Source organism: Lissotriton helveticus, chromosome 4_1, assembly GCF_964261635.1.
Source record: "Lissotriton helveticus chromosome 4_1, aLisHel1.1, whole genome shotgun sequence".
Taxonomy (NCBI): Eukaryota; Metazoa; Chordata; class Amphibia; order Caudata; family Salamandridae; genus Lissotriton; species Lissotriton helveticus.
In genome coordinates, this window is record NC_136063.1 from 703,244,177 (window position 1) to 703,268,322 (window position 24,146).

General features: G+C 49.5%; 1 protein-coding gene across 1 annotated transcript in view; it reads left to right on the top strand.

Moving 5' to 3' along the window:
* The window catches only part of PRKDC (protein kinase, DNA-activated, catalytic subunit), a 3,158,350-nt gene that overhangs the window by 1,684,514 nt on the left and 1,449,690 nt on the right, over positions 1-24,146 (top strand). The window contains exon 63 of the mRNA XM_078687323.1: positions 11,921-12,129. Within this exon, the coding sequence (XP_078543449.1) occupies positions 11,921-12,129 (209 nt within the window). The remainder of the gene's footprint in view (positions 1-11,920; positions 12,130-24,146) is intronic.

Consider the following 24,146-nt stretch of genomic DNA (forward strand, 5'->3'; position numbering starts at 1 on the left):
ACAACAGTCACCAGCGCCTTCGGAATGAGGAGATGCGTTGCAACACTGCAGCTCACTTTACTTTCACACTGAAATCTCTGTGTGAAAGTCTGGGGGGAAATAAGAGTCGGACCTCGAATTACGGGTTCTTCCGTTAATTCCACATTTTTTAGCAGACCCTCGTGGTTCAGCTCATAAAGGGCAGGATTTGTTTCCAACCTCTAAGTTAATGGCATCCCAGTTATTGGAAATGCGGCGTTGTGCGGGCGCATTTTCCGGGTCACTCAAAACAAGGGCCTCGGTGATCGTGTTAAAAACATTAGTGCCTCCAGCGCTCCGAGTCTCTAGATTGGTGTGGCTCCCCCCAGCCACACCAATCTCTAGAGCCTCGGAGCGCTGGAGTTTGGGTGAAGTACCCGAGTCCGAGGTTTCACCCTCAGATACGAGTCAGAGTCAAACTGTCACAATTTGTAGTTTGGTCACAGTGTTCCAGTCGGTCTCCTGCTGGGTGCATACCGGGTGGGTAACGCGCCCTTTGCCCTGTAATTGGATAGTCCAGGCCTTGCACTGACATCTCTATGGAATCTTGCGTGGTATTCCATCTACACCTTCAGTACACAGAACCTTTTAACCTAAATACACCCGGAGTATACACTGGACGCCGCCCTCCTCACCGGACTGCCCTCCTTTTCTAGCCCTTGCACTCAGCTGTGCACGTTCCACGGCAACATCCAACGGTTCATAAAGTACCGGGCATCTGCACTGGATTAAAGCCCGGGCAGGTAACTCAAGAACTAGAACCGGGAGAGCAGAGGTGCGTCACTTCGCGGTCTCCTCCATCCGATGGCAGACCAGAAGCTGGGGAAGCGGTGGCTGGGCAAGCTGCACTCCTCCCCGTGCAGGGGTAACCGGGCCACGGGGGCATCCAGAAGAGCCAAGCCCAAGTGACGGTTAAATATGACCGCAAGGAGCTGCAGAAGAGGCTGGACGTGGAGAAGTGGATCGACGATCAGCTGGACGAGCTGTACCTGGGCAGGGTGAGTGCCGGGCAATACCTCTCCCCCCACCCCCTCCTTTCACTGGGTTGTTCATGTGGCATATCAATGCGTCCGAATGTCGGGGGTAGCGCAAGTTGGGGGTAACACAAATTGACATCAGGGACCATCAGACAGCCGATGGTGTCATCTGCTTTACCCTTTGTCCCACCTTTATCCCTTGAATAGCCTCGTGTTTACGGTCGAGGGGCCAGGTTACCGGATGGGCAAGGACTGGAAGCCATAGCATCTACAGAGGGATCCGAGAACCGCATTTACTTCCTAATTGCGCTGCCTTCGTCACCCCTGACACCCGAGATAGCAAGGTCCTTTCCAGGGGAACCGAAGGACAAATCCGGGGTAGCTGATTGATCAAAGGAAACAAAAAAGTGACGGGTGGGAGTGGACTGCCTGAAATAATCTCAGCCGCTAGTAATTAGTCGGGGCTGCATTACATTCCATCGTTTTATGCCTGCCATTGCCGTCTGAGACATGGAACCAAATGAGTGGCATCTGTGCCTAGTACACGTGTTGACTTACCTCGGTATGGCTCTGCCTACCTTGGTCCACGTGAGCTAGTGTGGGTAGCCTGGAGGAAGTGGCTGTGTTGGGGGCGTGGGGGTTCCAGTTATGGTGGTGGGTGTGAGTGTGGGAGTAAAGTATGGCTAGGGGACTGGAAAAGACCTGTCTCTGTGCGTGTCTCTGGGTAGTTGCGCTCTCATAGAGAGTCGGGATGTGGCTGTTTGGTGAGTGGGAACAGGATATGTTTGTGTGTGTGTGTATGTTCATCTCCAACAATGGTGCAGAATTCGGAAGAGACGCAGGGGGGCGCTGCTTTCCCCACACCGACTCAGGCTGAGGGGATGCGCCCTTACCAGGCGTCAGACGAAGTCACATTTTACTTCACCACCAGTTATCATATCTGCAGTGTTTGCTGTTGAGTCCTCCCAAAGGGCATTCACACGGTGCTTTTTATTACCTCTGCTTCCCGCCCACAGGTCGAGCCTGAGGGGACCTGGATGTCACTTTTTCTCTGAACAAGAAACTGCTCACAATTTCACCTTTTGTTGCGGTCGGGGTTCAGAGGAAATAATGACGCGAATGGTTGGCCTTTGTGCTTTGAGAAAAAAACTGTCAAATAAAAGCATTCTGCTTTCTCAGCTAATGGTTGAGGCAGGGCATTTTAAAATTCGTTCTGTGGCGATTTATTTGTAGCCCTTTACTTGGAACTTTTTTTGTGTGAAAATAGTACTGTTTAATGTTTGGTATTCATCGAGTTAGTAAGAAAGGCTGACTTGACCTGGCCTGGATCTCAAACTCTGCTGACCTGCTGGTCACATCTTAGTGGTGGGCCATGAACCCTCTAGTTGGTTTGAAATAAGCATGCTGTCTTCTGTGGCAAGATCATATGTGCACGTAGCAACCAGCACGAGATTAATACACCTGTTCAATTCTAGCAGCCCAGTCCTAAAGGTTCCTAGGTGAATACACTGCACACCAGGCAGTGATGGACTGGAAAGAAGCTATGTCACACCTATATGCTAATTAGCACGCTTACTTTTTAAAAAATGTTTTAAGTGTGGGTGGAAATCTTTTGGGACAAGTTAAATAAGTGACACTTGGCTGGATGAGGGTGTGCGCGGAGGGACACAGCTTTGTGTTTGTCTTGGTAGATAAGGGGGGGGGAGTGTGAGCTCAAGAACTGTAACTAATAATCTTCTCCTGGGTGGGTGGGTGTGTCTGGCTCTGGGTGGGTGTGTGTGTGTGTGTGTCTGGCTCTGGGTCGGTGTGTGTGTGTCTGGCTCAGGGTGGGTGTGTGGCTCTGAGTGTGTGTGTGTCTGGCTCTGGGTGGGTGTGGGTGTGTGTGTCTGGCTCTGGGTGGGTGAGTGTGTGTGTGTGTGTGTAGGGCTCTGGGTGTGTGTGTGTCTGCCTCTGGGTGGGTGGGTGTGTGTGTGTGTGTCTGCCTCAGGGTGTGTGTGTGTGTGTCTGCCCCTGGGTGTGTGTGTCTGGCTCTGGGTGGGTGTGTGTGCATGTGGCTCTGGGTGTGTGTGTGTGCGTGTGGCTCTGGGTGTGTGTGTGTGGCGCTCTGTTGTGTGTGTGTGGCGCTCTGTTGTGTATGTGTGGCGCTCTGGTGTGTGTGTGTGTGTGGGGCTCTGTGTGTGTGGGTGGCTGTGTGTGGCTCTTGTTGGGTGTAAATGCAATAGGTCATGCATTTGCGAGCGATTAACATATTGGCATTGTAAATGACAATGCCATTTATTTAATGATTAAGCTATTGGCAAAGTAAATGACAATGCCATTTATTTAAGATTTAAAAAAAATAATGAGCTATGCCAATAGCTCTACCTTTAATAATGCCGAGACCGAGGAGGAGCCAAGATGGCGATCGGAACAGTCGCATGAACGCTTGGCTCCGATGACCCTTCCTCCCCGCACGTCTATCCTGACGATAATCCTGAGCGAGGCTTGTTGAACTAAGTTGTTGAAGAGAAGCGATCACTTACCATCTATTTTTAGGGCTCCACCGTGCAGTAGATCCGGAGAACTGTCCCCGTCTGCTTGCCGGCCTTCGTGGCGCTGACGCCGGGGCCTCGAGTGCTGAGGTTGCCCGGCAGTGTTCGTAGTGTTGGTTTGGATGAGAAGCCGGTCAGTGGGAGCCTGAGAGCCGCGAGCCGGGAGAGTTGGTACCATCCCACTCCCAATAGTGGGTTGCCCCGTGAACCCGAGATATCGCCGAGCCGGAGAGAGGCCGTGTCGCCCGGTTCCCCTTGGGTGTGATGCCCGGCCATGTTAATGGTCCCGTCCGGGAACCGGCAGTTGGCTCCCGGCGAGCCGCGGGGAGCGCACCCGGCCTTTTGGTGACTCTCCTTTCTGCACCAAGCGCCGACTGTCGAAGTCCAACCGTGCGACCTGTTGACACTGGTGGTCGGACTGGACTCGGAGGTGGAGGGGAAGCGACGGAGAACGAGATGGCTGAAATGGCGGATGGCGCCTTGGAGTGCACCCCTCCCGGGGACGGAGAAACCGCTGGACTTGAGACCCCCGGAACTCAGCTACGTGGGGAAACGTTTCCGCGTAGCCACGTACTGGCTGCATTGATAACTTTGCGGACTGCTCTGCTCCGGAGATCCCGGGACTTGGAGGGACGGATTGCCGCCATTGCTGACCCGCCATTTTGTAGCGTAGTGGTTTGCCCCCGAATCGGTGCCGATGAGTCTCCTTCTGCCGCAGTGTCCTGTTCCCCGGATGAGTCTACAGTCTTGCAGGCGCGAATGGATTTGGTTCCTGAGCTTATTATCGACGCACCTGTTCCGCAAGTGGTTGTCTCATCGGGGCCTTTTTCTGACCAGCAAGTGAAGAAGCTCCATCGATCTATGGTACATGGAGCCCGGGCTGTGCTGCGGTGCTTCCCACATCCTGTGCTTTCCTTTCCGTGCTTGGCAGACCTGTTTTTGGACTTGGAACTATTGGTGGTCTGGGTATTGTTGCATTCCGGCCTCCGCCATGCATCGTCAGTTGTTTTTCGGTGGCTAGGACGGTGTTGGGCGGCGGCATTACCTGATCTGCCTGGAACGATTGAACCTTTTATATCGAATTGTCTCCCGACTGCAAGGCTGTTTAACATTTCTGCTATTAACAAGAGTGGCCAGGGGTGACCCCGCTTGGGACTTTGAGGGACTTCTTGCTGGTCAATGGTGATTCAAGGACATATCTGGTGGGGCTGTAATTGATTGCGTTTCATGTACTTGCTGATATTTGTACTTTCTATGGCTTCTGTTTATACGATTTTAATGCGGGGGTGGGAGGGACTGGGTATCTGAATCGTCGGCCCTTCTCATATTTTTTCTTTACTGTTTTTCTCTCTTTCTTATCTTTATTTCCTTTCTTTAGGGTAATTCTGGGGCGACAGGCACGCTGTTAGTGGGGTAGGCCATAGCCATTACGGTGATGTAGGGTGGCGGGTGTTTTGTTATTTTAGTTTGTTTTGTTCTATGGTCCCTTTCTCTCTTCTTTCTTAGTAGGGTTGGCTATATCTCCCTCTTTCATCTTTTTCTCTGTCGGGCATCTGCACTTGCCTCTATTTTCTTGTCTAGGAAGGGTGGGTTTTCCATATGATGTTCTCGCTAAATTGCTCGCCATTGTTTGGCCTTTACTCCTGGCCTGCCTTCGGCGGGCGTAGTGTGTTTTTGGCCTTATTGCTCATCATCGATTTCAGATTGCGTGGAGGGATACGCCCCTCCCGTCTCTTCTTGTTTATTGTGTAGTGTGATGCCTCTGATGATCTAGCCGCAGCTTCTTTTTCTATATTATAAAAATGAAACCTCTCTTATCCTTGTGCTTCGTTGTGCTACAACCACGAATTATGACTACACCGTGTTTAATCCTTGAACCGTAAACATTTGCAATGCTCCTGTCTCTATCTCCTGAGTTTGCGGCCGGCCCCTGTGGTTGTAGGCCTGCGCCTGTACTGATTGGATTGACTCAATAAAGGTTTTATAAAAATAAAAAAATAATGCCGAGACCATTGCATTGTAAATGCTTGTTACTCCTGCAGCTGGTGAAATCTTTCAAAGTACCTACTTTTCCTTTGTACTCCCACTGGCTGGTTACCAGTGCTGAGTCACATGCTACACATCTGCCACATCTGTGGTTGCCATTAATGAATGGAAGGCCTGTGATAGTTTGTTGAGTTTGATTCGCAGTAAACCTTCTAGTATGGACCTGATTATCTTTTAAATTCACATTTCTGCGGAATGCCACAATTGGTTTTTGTAAGATGTTTTGATCTTCATGTACATTTAGGATATGCCAGTTTTTATCTAGGATTCTCTTGACCTTCTGCTTGAGGGTCGAGTGATTTATTACACAGACCTAGTTCTCTTGTATGAGACCCTGTTAGCAGAGCATCCCGATTATAATATTGTGCTCTCTTGAACGCTGTCCTGATTAGGCGTTTGGGGTACCCCATCTGTAAGAGTCTGTCTTTTAATTCATCTCCATGTCTGTCAAAGTCTTTAATATTCAAACAGTTACCTCTAATCCTTAGAAATTCTCCGAATGGTATGGAGTCTTTTTGGCTGTTGGGATGGTAACTGTTATGTTTGAGAATAGTGTTCTTTGCAGTGGGATTACGAAAGAAGCTTACTTGTATATGTCCTGTGTTTCCTGTGATGACTATATCTAAGAATTCCACTGCCTCTACGCTGTAGTGGGCTGTGAATTTTAAATTGCTGTCACTCGCATTCACCCAGGAAATGAATGACAATAAGGTCTGTTCGTCACCCTCCCAAACAAAAAAGATATCACCTATGAACCTATGTCACCTTTTAACGTTCTCATAATAGGGTGCAACTTCATTAAAAAATTTGCTTAAGTTCATACTCGCCCATATATATGTTGGCAATACTGGTGACACAAGAGGCGCCTATACTGGTCCCTTTGATTTGATAATAGATGTTACCCTGGAAATCAAAAAAGTTGTTCTTTAGTACTATTTCTGAACACTCTAAAATGAATTGATCCGGCCTGTCTCCTATCGTTCTACCAAGGAGGGCTGCTACTGCTTCAATGGCTTGTTGTTGAGGTATGTTTGTATAAAGCGCCTCTATATCTAATGTGACCAAAATCTCACATTTGGGGTTAAACAGTAGGTGCTGTATTTTCCTGAAAATGTCACCAGTGTCCCTGATGTACGATTTATAGTTAGTAGTTAATGGACATAGGAATGCATCTATGTATTTGGACAGAGGTTCAGTGTTAGAATTGATAGAAGACACTATGGGACGCAGCGGAGGGTTGTCAACACTCTTGTGGGTTTTGGGAACACCGTACATGGCTGGTGTGACCGGATTGGGTTTATTGAGGAACTGATGTTCTTTGGTACAGATGATACCATCTTCCAAGGCTTTATCAGTGATGACAGTAATCTGTTCATTCAAACCGGTGAGGACCGACGATCTCACTGCTCTGTAGTGTTCAGGTACTGCTAACATCTTCGAGATTTTGTTGTTGTATTCTTCAGTATCCATAATAGCTATTCCCCCACCTTTGTCACAAGGTTTGATTGTCAAATCAGGAGTGTTTTAAAGTTTGGTGAGTGCTACTCTCTCTGATCGTGTTAAGTTGGTATTACTCCTGTGCATGTATTTAGTTATTTTTTGTACTTCATTAAGCACACCTTTCTCGAAGATCGCAATCTCCGGGCCCACCATCTCCAACGTGGGAGTGAATATTGATTTAGGTTTACACCCTATCATCATCATCTTGTATCTCTAGTTGGGAGAAATATTTTTTATGATAAATCTTTCGGAAAAAAGCAAAGATGTTTTGATTCATTTGTAATTTATTGCAAGACTTATTCGGGACAAAAGATAAGCCTTTGCTGAGTACTATTATTTCATCCTGACTGAGGCAATGCTTGGACAAGTTAAAAAATAGGCATGGTCCCTGAACTTGGGGTACTGCGTAAGACCTCTAATACTGTTGGTTCCGAGTCCTCATATACATTTGAGGAGTTGGAGTGTTCATTTATTGATATCCCCCCCCCCTGTCGTGCATCTGGAATCTGACTCTGCCCCTGTTCCGGCCTCTCGCTAAAAAAGGCGGTGGGGCTTGGTAATATTGGTAGTGGTCTCCTGTCCTACCTCTTTGAGGTCGGTGGTTTTAGTTGGATCCCTCAATTGTGTTAGATCCATCACCTTCTTAGTCCGAGGAGTTAGTGTCTGAGAATGTTAAGACTTTCTTCCTTTGATTATGTCTAAAGGATTGGGCCTCTGGCTCTTGCTGCCATTCCTGATAGTAATTTGCCCTCAGATATGGGTACGCTTTTTCTTGTGTATACCAGCTGATATCCTTTCATAACTTGTCTGTCTTCTTTTTGATTAGATATTCCTCAAAGTCGTGCAGTTCACCGTTCAGGCTTTCCAACCTTTGTTTGGTTCTTCCAATAACGTTGTATTTTTCAATTTGTCCTCTCATTCCAAAATATCCTGATTTAAAACAGCCACTATGTCTCTTGCTGTCTTGACAAACAAGATCATCCAATCTCTTGAAAATCTATTCCCTATGTGGGACCATTTCTCTAGAAATTTGCGTATTTCTATAAAGAGTGCTGGTATATTGCGTACCCTTAGTCGAGATGGAATGACACCTGCCCGAAGATACTCAAGCTTAAATGTGGCATGCTATTCCATTCTCTTAGCTTTTTTTCTAAGGTTGAGCAATTTAGTCCACTCATTGTTGTCTACACTGGTTAGTGTCACCCATTTGTTGGTACTGGGTGTATCGCCTATAAGTGCTGAGAAATCTTCGTCTGTGAAGCCAAATGTTTTAAGGGCTTCCATGTTGGTACTACTTTGCCTCTTTATGGGCTGGATGTGTCTCTCACTGCCCTCAACAACAATATGTATGGGCTCAACGAGTAAGTCCTATGTGCAAGAGAGTAAAGTCGGTTCGACAAATGTAAATGAAAGACAGGAGTTGCAAGAGTCAATATAGCTAGAATTTGCTTACAGGACCTAGGTTCTCCCATGAAAATAGCAAAGGACAACACCCGATGTCACATAGAGAGAAAAAGATATAGGCAAATTGACAAAAAAGGTGGGGGAAAGTATTCACAACCTCACAAAGTGAGTGAGACAACCTAAAGCCTATGATTGAAAAAACACTGGTAAATCTGAATAGAAAAGGCGCCCCCCTAAATGCAAAACTGTGTATGTCTGGGAGTAAGGGGGAAATAAACCAAAAATAAATACACAACCTCCCACGTGACCTGTATTTCTTTAATATTAGCTAACATTGCATTGAAATGGGTCAGTTACTATTACTCAATATTTCTCCACACATTGGTCAATCTTTTATATTTCATTTTTTTTATTCTTCATATTATTAAAAACACATTATTCAAAACCATGATCCCATTAAAACATTTGTTCTGCATTGCCTCTCATCCCAAGATTTTAAGTACAAATCTGGTTATACTCTTTCTAGTGATAATCCTGATCAATGTATCATAAATATATATATAAAATCATTAACATTTCATCTTCAAAGACTAAAACTACTTTCTCCAAAGAAAGCAGTTTCTTCAAACTCGCACCTCATTCACATAACCCACAATCATATCACTGACACCTACTTCACGCATTCATAACCACCCCAGTACAACACTGCATGCACAGATGGAAAATACACGGGGTGAAAACATCAACCCTCAATTGCTGTGCTGGTAGCTGGGGCGTCACACTATCTGGTCGACGTAAGTTTCAATGGACATAACAAATTATCTCCATCTTCATCAGGACCTTTCAGTTCTTGGTTTTCATATGGGTGGAAAGTAGGGGACCTAAAAATGCAATATTTGTGGCGAAAAAAGGGGATTTCATCGTTTGACAGACCCAGAAGCTCTCTTACATTGTTCCATGTATATACTATTAAAATTTGTATACTTTTCACCCATTAGTGCCAGCGAGACCATCACCTGTGTTTCTAAAGAATCGCAAGCGTGCCCTCATGTCACACACAGGTGGAGTCGAGAGAAAAGTATTGTGCTACAAGTGTGAAACCTTGTCCTGTCTGCTAATCACCAGACAGAGAGGACCAGGGAAAAGATGCTTCATCTTCTGATGATCAAGTTATACCCTTAGCCAAAGCCCCTCTCTTTTGGTACCACCATCATCTATTCAGGGTCAGGTGAACACACTGAGCCGTAATATACCAAAAATATGATCAAAAAAGAAGAAAAAGGAGAGAAGTAGAGTGATATAGGCTCCTGTCACTTACAGGCAAACGCTATTTATTTAAATACCTGTTATCACTGATCCTGTGGGTTTACAATACTGCACTCCAGCCGAGTGTAGAGAGGGAATAATGGCGACACTTGCGACAGTGCTTTACTCAGGACGTAAATATCTGGAATCTGCACATATAACAGAATGAGATGAAAAAGCTGTTATTCCACTAGCTAGTTATATAGTCTTAGTGTATAAGACCTGTTATGATCTTAGTTACCATGTATAAAGTTCTCAAGGCGACATTACTCTCGTCAGCAGGGTGATGTGTGAACCTGAGGCTTCTTGGAGCTTGAAGATCTTCAGGTTGGAGAATCAACAAGCAATGGCAGACACACAGTGCACAAGGACGCAGTTCCAGCAGCTTCACGAGGGATTGTAGTCTTCCAAGTTGCATAAAAAACTGGTCAGGCCTCGAAGAACCACCAAATCATGACCTGTGTTGTAGAGCCTTGAATAGTCTGTAGGATAGCAGGATCCAAAGACTGTCTGTCAACATTGAGGTGCCTTTGGTCGCAGTGGAGTGACTCATTCAATCCAAGGGAGATTCCTTCCAGCTGCCCTTGATGCACACGGAGTCCTTGTGACCTGTGAAGTATGCATAGCCCAGATTTTGCAGGATGGGTATAAAGCAAAGAGACGGAGTTTCGGTAGGAGAGACTTCCTACCAAGAGCAGTCTTCTCTTAGGGTCCTGCACAGCCTAACAGCAGGGCCCAATATCCAGGAGAAGAATAGTCTTTTGGGGGATACTGAAGACAATTCTTGCAGCGGAATCCTTTTTCAGATGAATCTAGGGTCCCACCCTCAGGGGAGCCCTTAAGTAAACTAGGAAGGAGATTGGACAGCTTCTATGGTTAACCGCCATAATAGGGGGGGGGCATCGGGGACGCTTGTCTGATGGTCTGACCAGTCAGATGCAAATAAAGCGGCCACCTGGTGAGCTCTGGGCACCTCCCTGGGGAAGGTGCTCGACAGGGGAGTGGTCACCCCCCTATCCTTTATTCTGCCTTCCCCTGCCCGAGTTAGGCTCATCAGCATGAGGGCAGAACAGTGTTTGGTGTTCCTGCCCGGAACCTGAGATATCCTTAAAATGACACTGATTTTGAGAGTCCACATTCGAGGTAATATTAGGCACAGTGGGAAACGAGTACAGATACAGAAAAAGACATAGGACAAATGTAGAGAAAGTTCCGATTCCCAGGAGGGCCCTTGGAAGGTGGGGGCTCTGGGCAGTGTCCCACTTTTGCCCATGCCTTAAAATATCTATGCAACATCTTTTTGGTTTTACAAGATCCAGTGGTCTTGATACCTCTCCAGACATTGGCCTTTCTTCCTCTTATTCGGCAACAGAGTAATCCGCCTCCTTTGCTACAGTAATTAGGAGAGCAGCAGTACTTTTAGACATCTGCTTACTTACTACAGAAGTCAAGACAACAGTCCTTAGCCTAGGGCAAACAAGTCAAGAACCTCTTCTGCCCTTTAATGAGGCTATCTCAGATGTGCTGATGGGCACCTACCTAACCCAGGTTCTTGCCTACTTCTTAAAAGTGGCATTCCTGCAGAATGTAGTCACACCATTTCACATAGAATCTGTGGTTAGAGAGAGTCTCTACCAGAAAAGGCGTTACTAACGGGAGGTAACTTGTTCATCTAGCTTGCTTCCTGACACCTACCTACAGTGAACATATAATTTTCTATATTGTGAGAAAAAGAAAACAGCAGGCTATTTCAGGGAAAATGGATTGTCCTCAATTAGTAAAACTGGTACTCACTTTTTTCCAGAGCTGTTTTGAGGTCTCATGTTTTCTCAAGGCTTGTCATCCTGAATACTGAAAGTATTGACTGGGGGCTTCTAACAGAACTCTATGTATTATAAAACGCAAGATCGCCCTTATATACATACATTTTTTCTTCAACGCATAACTTCAAGAAAGAGTCCTTTAAAGTATTCCTTTTGCAGATTACACTTGTTTCCCCGTAAAGGCCAGTTTGTTGCGTTGAATAAAGCTTGATACTATTGCCGATACTCCTACTCCAGCCTCTCTTTGTACTGATTATTTTAGTGCGTGATACAAGCATATTTATAATTCATAGTATTTGTTGCTAATTCTTTGCAGGACATGAGTTATCAACACCAAGAACTCCTAAACCTTGATTCAGCAAATGTGAGTACTAGCTGCCTAGCTAGTCTTCAACAGTCAATGGGTATATTGCTACTTGAAAAAGCTTTGCTTCATTGCACCTCACCAGAAGAACCTCCAGCCAAGAAAATGCGTAAAAGGGCTGAATTCCCACCAGATGTTGTCAGATGGATTGAGCTGGCCAAGTAAGTTTAGTGTGAAGACTCTGTGCAGGGCCCATCATGTCTCAAGTGTGCTTTCCAATGCAACTTTCCAATTATTACATCAGAGAAAAAACATCACACACACAGACCAACAAAGTAAAAAGTTGGCACAAAACCACCACCACCACCACCATGCTTTGTTTAACTATAATTGCTGGATAACATGCCTGTTGCTGCCTTAGAAGAGGTGTAAGCAACTGTTTAAAGTACTTGGGCATGCACCTCTAACAGACAATAAAAAAAGTTAAACCGGTTCCCACAAGGTCCTGTCACTGGGAGGACTCGTAAAAAAAGATTTCTGTATTAGTAGGTCTAGCGAATACACTCTCCCTCATAAGTTGTCTACACACAGTATAAGTATTCATAGCCGATCTAAAATAGGATGAAACTCCTTATCGAGATTTCCTGATTACATGTATGGAAAAAAGAAATTCTTTATTGTATGACCCTCACCCCCTGTAATAGTGGCATGCTTCATCATCAGGTCTACCACTCGGCCCCTAAAAGCAGAGGTGGGCTCAACTGTATTTCAGGGAGCAATTACAAGAGCCTACCGGGGAGTCAAAAGATAAAGATAATGCCTATTGTGGTCAAGGGTATCCCTTTATTAGTGACCCTCGATAGTATGATAAAAAAGGAGGGATATCTAGCATTATCATGGTACTATGACCCTCACTTATATTGTCAACATGTTTCAACTCTTCTGCTGGCCTACACAAGGTCCTAGGCTTTCATCAGGAATTTTGGTATGCCCTGAATTTGAGCAATGGCTAATTTATCTGCAGATCACATGCAGAATTGTTATCATACATAGCATATAAAGACCTGCCTGACAGTACTTGTTGGCAAAGTAATCAGTGTCTACTTAGGTCACTATCAAAGCTTATTAGGCATATCCCCGCAGTCGCACAGTCAAAAAGGCCTCACTTATTTGAGGCCTGCTCACTCCTGGCTCTGTCTGCACCTCTAACACCAGACTCACAAACTCAGATCATAAAGCAAACAGATACTAACCAACACACAATATCCAAACATAAGATATCATGATCACACATACTCCGAATTCTGATTAAAGCTCCAGAATGACATGCATAGACACTTCCAGAAAACCAACAGCTTCCCAGGGCCATATTAGTGGTAGATGGTTGCTTTGCAACTGTCAATTACATAGCATATCATTATTTGCTAGTAATCATTAATGAATTGCAATGTAATAATGTTCATAACCTTCATGTTAAATTGAACACTGTTACTAAGCCATATTAATGGCATATTGTACACTGTACAAACACAGCATAACTGTAGATTTGGCTACAGTATTTGCAAACTCCAAAATTTACCTCAGTGTGCCAGAGATTAAAATGACAGGATTCAAACTGTGCCACACCTGAAGGAACCAGATGTTGGTCAAGGACCCACATAATGTGTTACTTTGGTGCTTGGGTTCCAGTCACTATGCTAAGTTGTGCAATAATGTGCCCTCATGCACCCAAAGGTAAAGTCTGGAGCAGGAGATAAAACTCTACCCCGCTGAACATAAGAAGTTACTGTGAAAATCTAAACCCCATATTTTGACTGTGGGGCCGCTCACAGTCTGATTTAAGAAACTGGTCTCACGCAAAGTCCTGTTCCTGCTGAGAATCTTCCAGTAAGTCGAAGTCTAAGATGCCTCATAAGTGCAAGAAAGCTAAGCTGTTTCCAAGCCCATCCCACCACTCGAAATCTGGCGAGAAGGCAGAAGGGCATCAATCAAAAAGGTCATATCTCAAAACGTCTTTTGACTCTGATCTGGTCCCCAGCTTGTCCCATCATGCCCGGAATACCTGCTCCCTCTAGCACCCTTTTGGGCCCTACAGAGCTGCAAGGGGTCCAGTTGGATTTCACTGACCCTGTTTATACCGTCCTGGGCCTGTAATCACACTGGTTCAGCCTTCCACCTCAACCCCTGGGTCCATTCTGACAAAGCATCATATACCTGAAAGTCTGGTGGTACAGGTGTCTGCAAGTAAAGGTACCCCTAATTCTATTTTGACCCACCTTCTGGATATGCAGTTGAAACGTATTAATTCTTTTGGAAAGAGAATGTTTTGATGGATGATTGTAACCCCACATTTGTCAGAATATTCCCAAGGTACCAGACTGGATCTGGAGATTTTTCATAGCAGTGCTTCTGTGTGCCACTTGGTTGCACCCTGCTGCTCAGTACTGTCTCCCTCCCACCCTCGAATTGACAGAGTGGATCCACATATAGGAGCCACCCCTGTTCGCTTCTACCTTTCTGCATCGCTCATCCGGAGCTCCCCTCCTATTAATTTTGATTCCAGAACTACTTGTAAACTTTTCAGTGTGCTAGGGAATGATGTTCACAACAAAAACGACAGGGTATAAGCCATGCCATCATTGCAAGAAGCAGATATCGTTCTTCGATCCGCATAAGGTGTGTCTTTAGTGCGTGGTTTTGGGACACAACTCAAGTCATGTGATCAGTGCACCCTCATGCACCAAAAGGGGATCGGAGACGGCGCAGCTGTATGTCAGTGAGCACAATAAGTAGTTGTGGCCTTCAAGTAGGTCCAAATCCTGTTCCCAGTCCCAGACTCTGTCCCACAGCTTCCAATAAGTACATCTATCCCCTTAGTACCTGCTATTGGGTGCATACTAACTCGGGTTCACCCCAGAGCGACTATCCACTGCAATTCCTGACACCTGTGTTGGCGCCACTGGCACCGCAGGATTATGCGGCGTGTAAGCCTACATCGGATCCCGAACTGCAATGTGCTGGAGCACAAACAATGTAGCATTACAAAATTGCAACCAGTCGGTCATGCCCTCTAACCCTGTTCCTCTACCATGTCGTAGCTATCAGCAGAGCCTCCATTATTCTTTTGATTCTGACTCTTACCCTGTGCCACAGCATGGTGCATCCCAGGATGATGATGGTGGTTGTTAGGGGACTAGCTTGCTCACTGATAATACCTTATATCTGAAAGAGACACGTTCGTGATAGATTCCTTACCTTAGAATATCGCCAGGCGTCAGACTGGATCCGGAAACTTTTGCGTAGCAATACCCCTGCGCAGCGGTAGGCGTCGTCCGCGGCTCCGCATCAGTATTCGGCGTCGTTAGCACCGGAATGACGTCGCCGGAGTATTTAGACGCCGCCCTCGTGCGCTGACGTCAGTTCTTCTTTTTTCCACGCCAGCTAGCGCAGATCCGGAGAAGCTCTACCCCTTAGTCACTTTTTGACTAAACTTTTTTGATCTTTTGATCTGTTTTTCTCGAGTCGCTACGACTCCTACGGTGCCGGTAGGGATCCCCGGGTTCAAACCCTGCTCCAAGTGTAGCCGAATGATGTTGGTTACCGACCCCCATCGCCGGTGTCTTCTGTGTCTAAGCCTCGACCACGACGACCGAACCTGCTCCGACTGCCGGGCGCTGACGTCTAAGGCTAGGCGGGAGCGGTCCAGCAAGTGGCTTGAGCTCCGGCAGTCGGCCCCTCGCCGTTCAAGGTCCCGGTCCCACAGGAGGTCGAGGGACCGGTCGGGAGGTCGGAGCCCTCGTAGCTCCGAGAGTCGGCATCAGTCTTCAGGATCCCGGTCCTCCGGTAAGAGGCATGAGAGGTCGGAAAGGCGTCATCGTTCTTCCGACCCACCCCGACGCTCGCGCAACGCGGCCGGGGGTTGGGTGACACCACCCACGCAGGTCCGACGGAGTCGCGGGCGTCACAACCTGCCCCATACCTTCCGGTCCCTGGGCACGATGCAACACCAGAGGAGATCGAGTGGTACCTCATGGCCATGAGGTCTCTCCCTCCTCCGCCGGGTTCCGTGGCGCCTTCGGGCCCAGCGGTCCCGGCTCGGGGGCCTAGCGGGTCGGGTGCTTCGGCTCCGACGCCGCCGGGAGCTTCGGCCCCAGCGCCGCCGGCGACTTCGGTCCCGGCGCCGCAGGCCCCCACTGGATCCGGTTCCGGATCCGGGTCGTCGACGGTCGACCTCACAACCTCACCAACGCCAGCCCCTAGGGTGTCGCCCCCGGCGCCGCCTACAGATGACGCTGTCCCCAATTTTACCCTTGATTCGGTTCGGGCGCCGGAGCGGCGCCGTTGGGCGCGGCTCTCGACGTCGTATGGAGACTTTTACTTCCTTGAACAGGTCCCATCTGTTGAACCTGAGTTTCAGGTGATGGGTGACAAGGGAGATTGGGAGGGGTCTGTGGACCCTCTGGCACAGGAGTGCCAGTCTCAACAGGACTGGACATATGAGCTTGGGGATGCCAGTGGACTGGACACTTCGCCAGACACTGGTTTTGTCTCCCCTCCAACCGTGGCTACGGAGGAGGGGGCCGCCTACAGTGTAGTGTTGACGCGGGCGGCCAAGGCATTGGGCCTAGAACTTCCCATCGCGGCCCTGAGGACTAACCTCCTCACGAGGTCCTTAAACCGCAGGCAAGCTCGACTGAGCCTCTGTTGCCGTTTAATGAGGCCTTGTGTGACGTTCTTTTGGGCACTTGGTCCAAGCCCGCTACAGGTCAGCCTGTAGATAGGAACTTGGCCAGATGCTACCGCCCGGCTCCGGGTGACCCTTGCTTCTTGTCCACCCACCCCACCCCCGAGAGCCTGGTTATCCAGGCCTCTACTTCCCAGACCGCATTCCCAACGGCTCCGCCCGATCGAGAATCCAAGAGGTACGAACAATTCGGTAAGAAAGTGTTCTCGTCCCTGAGTTTGGGACTGCGGTCAGTCAATACCGCTTGCCTCTTGGGCCGCTACACCCACACTCTGTGGGACACAGTCGCGGACGTGCTGCCACAAAGTCCGGAGGAGGGCCGGACTAAACTCGCCCAAGCCCTTGCGGAGGGTCGAGATGCAGCACGCTATTCCATCCGGTGTGGGCTGGATACCACGGACTCACTGGGCAGAGCGATGGCAACGACGGTGGCGGTTCGACGCCACGCCTGGTTGAGGACCGCCAAATTTTCGCCTGATGTCCAGGCCAGCCTTCTGGACATGCCGTTTGATGGCCGTCGCCTCTTTGGCGACAAGGCAGACCATGCGCTTGAGCGTTTTAAGGACTCCAGGGCTACGGCCAAGTCCTTGGGCCGCTCGGCCCCACGCCAGCAAACGGGTGCCTTTTGCTCCTTTCGGGGCCAAGGAAGGGGCGCCGCCACACGTGCTGCCCGCCACGCACCGCAGACTAATACACAGCGCGGTGGCGGCCGTGGAAACCGCCTTGGCGGCGGTCGGGGACAACGGCCAAGGCCAGTCCACACCTCCCCCTGCAGCATCCGCCTCAAAACCCTCCTAGTCCGTGCTTTCAGGCCCATGTGACGCCAGTGGGGGGCAGGGTTCGCCATCACCACTTCCACTGGCGCACTGTCACGTCGGACATGTGGGTGCTGCAAATCGTCCGAAGGCGCTACTCCCTCCCCTTCAAGACGACCCCTCCAGCCATGCCACCGCAATACCACCGCGTGTCGGGGGATCACTTGCAACTTCTACAAGAGGAACTTAAGGCCCTCTTGGCCAAGGGGGCCATCGAGCGCGTTCCTGGGCCAGAAGTAGGGTGTGGTTGTTACTCCCACTACTTTCTGGTACCCAAGAAGGGCAAAGGGGGCCTGCGCCCTATCTTGGACCTACGGAACATCAATGGCTTCCTCTGGAAGGAGAAGTTCAAGATGCTGACTTTTGCTCAGGTCTTAGCTGCCCTAGACCCAGGAGACTGGATGGTAGCGTTGGACTTGCAGGACGCCTATTTCCACATCCCCGTCCTGCCGGCCCACCGGCGTTACCTGCGGTTCACGGTAGGCCACGAGCACTTTCAGTTTACCGTGCTCCCTTCGGCCTTACCAGCGCCTCACGGGTGTTCACAAAAGTGATGGCGGTGGTCGCAGCTCATCTGCGCAGGATAGGGGTTTCAGTCTTCCCCTACCTCGACGACTGGTTGTTGAAGGCGGGCTCGCCCCAGACAGTCGTCAGCCACCTCCAGACTACGGCCGACCTCTTGCACCTGCTGGGGTTCTCCATCAATGTGCCGAAATCACACCTGTGTCCCTCTCAGAAGCTCCTCTTCATCGGAGCGGTTCTAGACTTGGCGCAGTTTCGGGTGTATCCTCCCGAACAGCAGGTTCGTGATATTCAGGCTCTGATTCCGATCTTTCAGCCTTTATCCCTGGTCTCAGTTAGGTTGATGCTGCGGCTTCTGGCGCTGATGGCCTCCTGCATCCTTCTGGTGCATCACGCCAGGTGGCGGATGCGGGCTCTGCAGTGGGACCTGAAGTTTCAGTGGGCCAAGGATCAGGGCCACCTGTCCGACCACGTCCTGATCTTGGAGGACACTGCAAGACAGTTGCAGTGGTGGCTCACGGACCGCGATTGAGTCAGCGGGAGATCCCTCTCCCTACCCCAACCAGAGCACTTAGTTGTGACGGACGCGTCCCTCCAGGGCTGGGGGGGGCCACATGGAAGAGGCGGAGATCAGAGGCCTCTGGTCTCCGGCGGAGTCCCAGCTCCACATCAACCTTCTGGAGCTGCGGGCGATCCGACTTGCACTGAAGGCATTCCTCCCCTCTGTCCGGGGGAGTGTAGTGCAGGTGTTCACAGACAACACCACCGCCATGTGGTACTGCAACAAACTGGGCGGGTGGGGTCGTGGACCCTATGCCAGGAGGCTCTGCGCCTCTTGCAGTGGCTGGAACATCAGGGCGTGACCCTGGTGGTTCAACACCTGGCAGGTTCACTGAACGCCAGGGCGGACGAACTCAGCCATCGGTGCATTATGGATCACGAATGAAATCTGAACTCGGACGTGGCGCAATGCCTCTTTCAGCAGTGGGGAGAGCCTTGGTTAGATCTGTTCGCCACAGTAGAGAACGCGCAATGTCATCAGTTCTGCGCGTTGGAATTGCCAAGGCGGCACTCGCTCGGAGACGCTTTTCGTCGCAAGTGGAATTGCGGTCTATTGTACGCCTTTCCGCCTATACCACTTCTGCCCAGAGTGCTGAAGAAGATCAGGCGCGACCGGACCCAAATTATCCTTGTGGCTCCGGACTGGGCACGAAGATATTGGTATCCAGAGCTACTCAGCATGTCTGTCGTTCCCCCGATTCGTCTGCCTCTACAGGAGGACCTTTTGTCGCAGCAACAGGGGACGGTCCTCCACCCGAACCTGTCCAGTCTCCACCTACAAGCTTGGAGATTGAGCGGTGACAGTTGAGGCCATTTGACTTGCCTCCTGAAGTCTGTAATGTCATTCTGGCAGCCAGGCGTCCCTCCACAAAGTCGGTATACGCCTGCAGGTGGAACAGATTTGTGGCATGGTGCACAGCAAAGGCTGTGGATCCACTCTCTGCCCCCCTTTCCGAGGTTCTCCTCTTCCTTCTTTCTCTTGCCCAGCAGGGCTCTGCTCTGGCACTATCAAGGTCTACCTTTCTGCCCTTTCCGCCTTCTTAAGGCTACTTGATCAGCCATCTTTGTTCAAGTCCCCAATTGTAAATAGGTTTTTGAAGGGCATCACACACATGTTCCCTCCTGTTCCATTCGTGATTCCTCAGTGGGTCTTGAACCTTGTACTTTTTTTTATTTTTATTTTTTTTGTTTTTTTTATTATTTTATTTGAAACGTGACAGTAACAATTCCATACAGCCGGGGGGTGCCGAGCCTCATCCGAGACAGCACAGCCTCGTGTTTGCTTAGTCGTACACAGCCTTTCAGCCCACATCCCGGAGGTCGGGCGGCAATGAAACCCAAACATTTCAGCTCTCCCTCAACTATGTCACATAACAGGTGTATAGATTGCTGTCACATTTTCTACAGATTGCATACTTTAACAACCGATGCCATCATATCTACAATATGTGACGTGAACCTGTGGTGCATCCTAGTCTATCCTATTGGTGCCCGTGAAACTTTGTACTAACAGGAGGTCGCGGGCGCGTTGCCCACCCCATCCTTCACAATCTCGCACAACTCGCTCCAACCTACGCCTCTACTGGGGTCAGTGCGCTGTCTGCTCGCGGTCCCGCAGTGTCGCTCCCCTTGCTACTCCCCTCTTCGTCCTCAGTCGCAGCTATGCGTCTTTTGTATTCCACATATAGCCCTCAGAAGTTCTTAGACCTGCTTTTCATCGGCAAAAGTTCACTGTAATTCTCTGACTGAGTGCAACAGTATGTCAAATCCCTATCCCAGTGCTCTATCTTAGGGAGAGGACCCCTCATCCAGCATCTAGCCAGCCTCCTCTTAGCTAACAGCAGTCCCATGTCCACTAAGCGCCTCTGTTCCCTGGGTAGTCCCTTCGAGTAACCCATCAGAGCTAGGGCAGGGGACGGGGCTATCTCATCTCCTATTATCTCACTGATAGCGTGGAACACTTTGCCCCAATACTGCTGCACCCCTTGGCACTCCCAGGATAGGTGTAAGAACCCTGCGTTACCGTCCCCGCATCTGTCGCAAGATGCATCGTCGCGCATGCCAAATCTACACAGTCTCTCCGGGGTGTGATAAACTCTATTGATAAATTTAAAATGTATCAGTCGATGTCTCCCATTCAGGGAAACACGCCTCGTATTGGTGCAGCAATAGTTCCACATGTCATTATCAACTGTCCTCCCCAAATCGCGTTGCCACTCAAGACGCGCCTTACCATACCCTGTCGCTCTGCCTGTTATGGTCATCCTATAAAGGGTGGAGACCATTTTTTGGGGGGAAGTAGTTTAGGTCACATACGTGAGTTCCAGCAATTCTGCCGGCTCTGTTAGGTCATCTCCCAATTGCTCTCGCCATGCCCCTCAGACTCGGAAAAATAAAATTGGAAGCGCTGTAGTCCAGTGGGCTCCAGCTCTGGCGTAAGTACGTCAGCAATGGACCTAAGTTTCCCTCCCTCGAACATATCGCCAGCCGTGTCTATGCCTAGGCCGTTGAGGGCAGTAACGACCCCTTTTTCCGTGCACGGCGGGAGCCACGCCATCCAGTCAATAGGCATCAATGGAGAATATAGAATTGCCCCGCTGTAGTATTGCAGCAGAACCTGCCATGCGTGCCTGGTCGAGTTTAATGAGTCTAGCAGTCCCGTACGTCTGTCCGCCAGTTCAAATATTATGGCTGGCAGCGGCTTAGGAGCGGCGTAGAGCCTCTTGAGCTGCACAAATGGTGCCGACCCCTTGTCATGTATCCAACTTTGGGCATGCGTGCTCTGCGCTACCCGCAAGTAAAGTTCAAAGTCCTGTGCTCCCAGACCTCCGAGGTGGTATGGCAATACCAGGACGTTCCACTGCACTGTAGCTTGCCTCCCGGCCCATGCTAACTTTATCATCAGGGACTTAAGGCGACTGAAGAAAAACTTCGGTAAGACCATGGGTATGTTAGTGAAAAAATACAGAAATCTAGGCAGCACGACCATTTTCATAATCGATATTCTACCTATCAGCGAGAGCGGGAGACCCATCCAGACATTGACATTGTCTTCTAGTCGCGTCATGGCAATCCCATAGTTCTCCCGCATGACCACGTCTGGGTCAGAGTGCAGCTGTATCCCCAGATAGCGCACCGAATCAGTGGTCCACCTCAAGGGGGTACTCCATCTCAAATTTTTCCGTAGCCGGGGTCAGCGGGAACGCAATAGACTTAATCCAGTTGACTGTCAACCCTGAGAGGGCCCCGAACCTCACCACTTCTCGCAAGAGTGGGGAAAGGTTTTGCTCCGGCTCCCGGACGTACAGAAGAGTGTCATCTGCGTAGGTCGAGATGATTAAGCGATAACCAGGGAAATTCAGCCCCCCGGTGACTATGGTACTCGCGCATCGCACAAGCCAGCGGCTCCGCTACCAGCGCGTACAGTGTGGGCGACAAGGGGCATCCCTGACGCGTGCCTCTTTGAATTAGGATCGGGTCCGTCACACGATTCCCCAGGCGTATACGGGCTGTCAAGTCCGAGTACAGAGGCGTCATCATTTGTAAGAACCCTGTGCCTAGTCCCAGCCTCGTTAGGACTACTCTCATTAAGGGCCACTCCACCGAGTCGAAGGCCTTCTCCATGTCTAAAAATACAGCTATCGCCCTACGAGTCTGGGAGGTGTGCTGGAGGGCTCCAAATACAGTCCTTAAGTTGTATGTAATGCTCCGACCCATCACAAATCCAGCCTGTTCCGGTGCCACCAATTCCGGGATCAGGAGGGCCAGTCTAGCCGCGAGTACTTTCGCATATATTTTAGTGTCCACGTTCAAGAGTGACAGCGGCCTATAAGAGCCACACTCCTCTGGAGGTTTCTCCGGCTTCGGGATGGCCACAATCAGTGCCTCTCTCATTGAACCCGGCATCACTCCCGCCTCTCTCATTTCCGCAAATAATGCAGTGAGATGTGGCTGTAGCAGATCCAAAAAAAAACTGTCGAACCTCACTGTGAGGCCATCCGATCCAGGGGCGCTCTCTGCTCTCATCCCACTCAGGTCCTCACGAATTTCGTCATGTTCTATTGGGAGCATTAGGAATTCTCTGTGGACATCCGACAAGAACGGAAGTTTGATGTGTTCCAGATAGTCCCGGATATCATCTTCGCTACTCAACCCTCAAGCCTCATAAAGTTCCGCATAATAGTCTCTGAATCTATCAACTATCTCCTCCTCTGCTTTGAGTAGGTCCCCTTCCTTCGACTTTATGGTCGTAACCGTTATTTTCCTTCTCTGCTGCTTGACCAGGTTGGCCAACACTGCGCCCGGTCTATCCCGCTCCCCGTACACTCTGGCTGTGGCATATTTCCCCAGATGTTTCATTTCTGCGTCCGCCTCCCCCTGATACTCCGCCGCGAGTTCTCGTAGCTCTGCTCGTGTGGCATCTGAGTCACTCTCCAGCAGCCGCCCCTCACAGTCCGCCACGCGCTGCTCCAGAGATGACAGGTGTTGCCGTATGGATCGAAGCACCCCTGAGTGTTTGCTGATTGCCTCTCCCCTGATGTATACCTCCCAGACCATGGCGAAGCTGGCCACCGACCCAATGTTGATGTCAAAAAATAGCTCTATTGCTTTGTGTAGTTCCTCTCTAAATTGCATGTCTTCTAGCGAGTAAGGCGGGAATCTCCATGTAAATGGGGGAATAACCCTCTGTGGCGTTGTGAGTAACAAGAGGACCGGGGAGTGGTCGGAAAGAGTTCAGGGGAGCACCTGACAGTCGCGGACCAAGGGGAGAAGTCGTGAGGAGGCCAGCCAGTAATCTATACATGTGTGGATATTATACAAGGCAGAGTAGTGCGTAAAACCCCCCGTCCTGGGTTTAAGCTGCGCCAGACATCCATGAGGTCCTCGCTAATTAATAACCCCTCCAATTCCCTGGCCGCAAGAGCCTGTCTTCTGTCCGGGCCGCTCGATCTATCCAGCTCCGGGCATCTGGTCATGTTAAAATCCCCTCCCCATAGCACCGGGAGGCTAGAGTACTCCAGTGTCACTACGGCTAGACGTCAGTAGAAATCAGGGTTGTCGAAGTTAGGGCCATATATATTTACTACTAGCATAGCCATTCCCCTGCCCGTACATTGCGATATGACGTATCGGCCCCCTGGGTCCGCACATAACTGTGTCAAAGTGTAGTCTGATTTTGGGTTCACCCAGGTCAGTACACCTCACGCGTGTGTTGTGAAGCCTGCCGCGTTATTCTGGCCCTTCAGGCCTCTGGCCTGCAACCATGAGCTATTTTCGGGCAGGTGCGTCTCTTGCAACAGCACTAAACTATGTGATGTCTCTGCAGATAGTTCAATACTATGCATAGTTTTCTAAAATCGTTCAGGCCACGCACATTCCAAGAAATTGCTCTAAGTTCCTCCTTTCTAGTATCTACTCTCTCTACGTCAGGCGCCATTTACATACATCAATGTCGCATACCATGCTGGAGCACCATGTTCACTGTTCGCAAGCTCAGCTGTAATTCTGCAAGTTCTGGCATCAAAAAACAAAACCAATAGAACCCCCCTCCACTCCCAATGCAACACCCGACCCCCCCCCACAGCGGACCACCCCC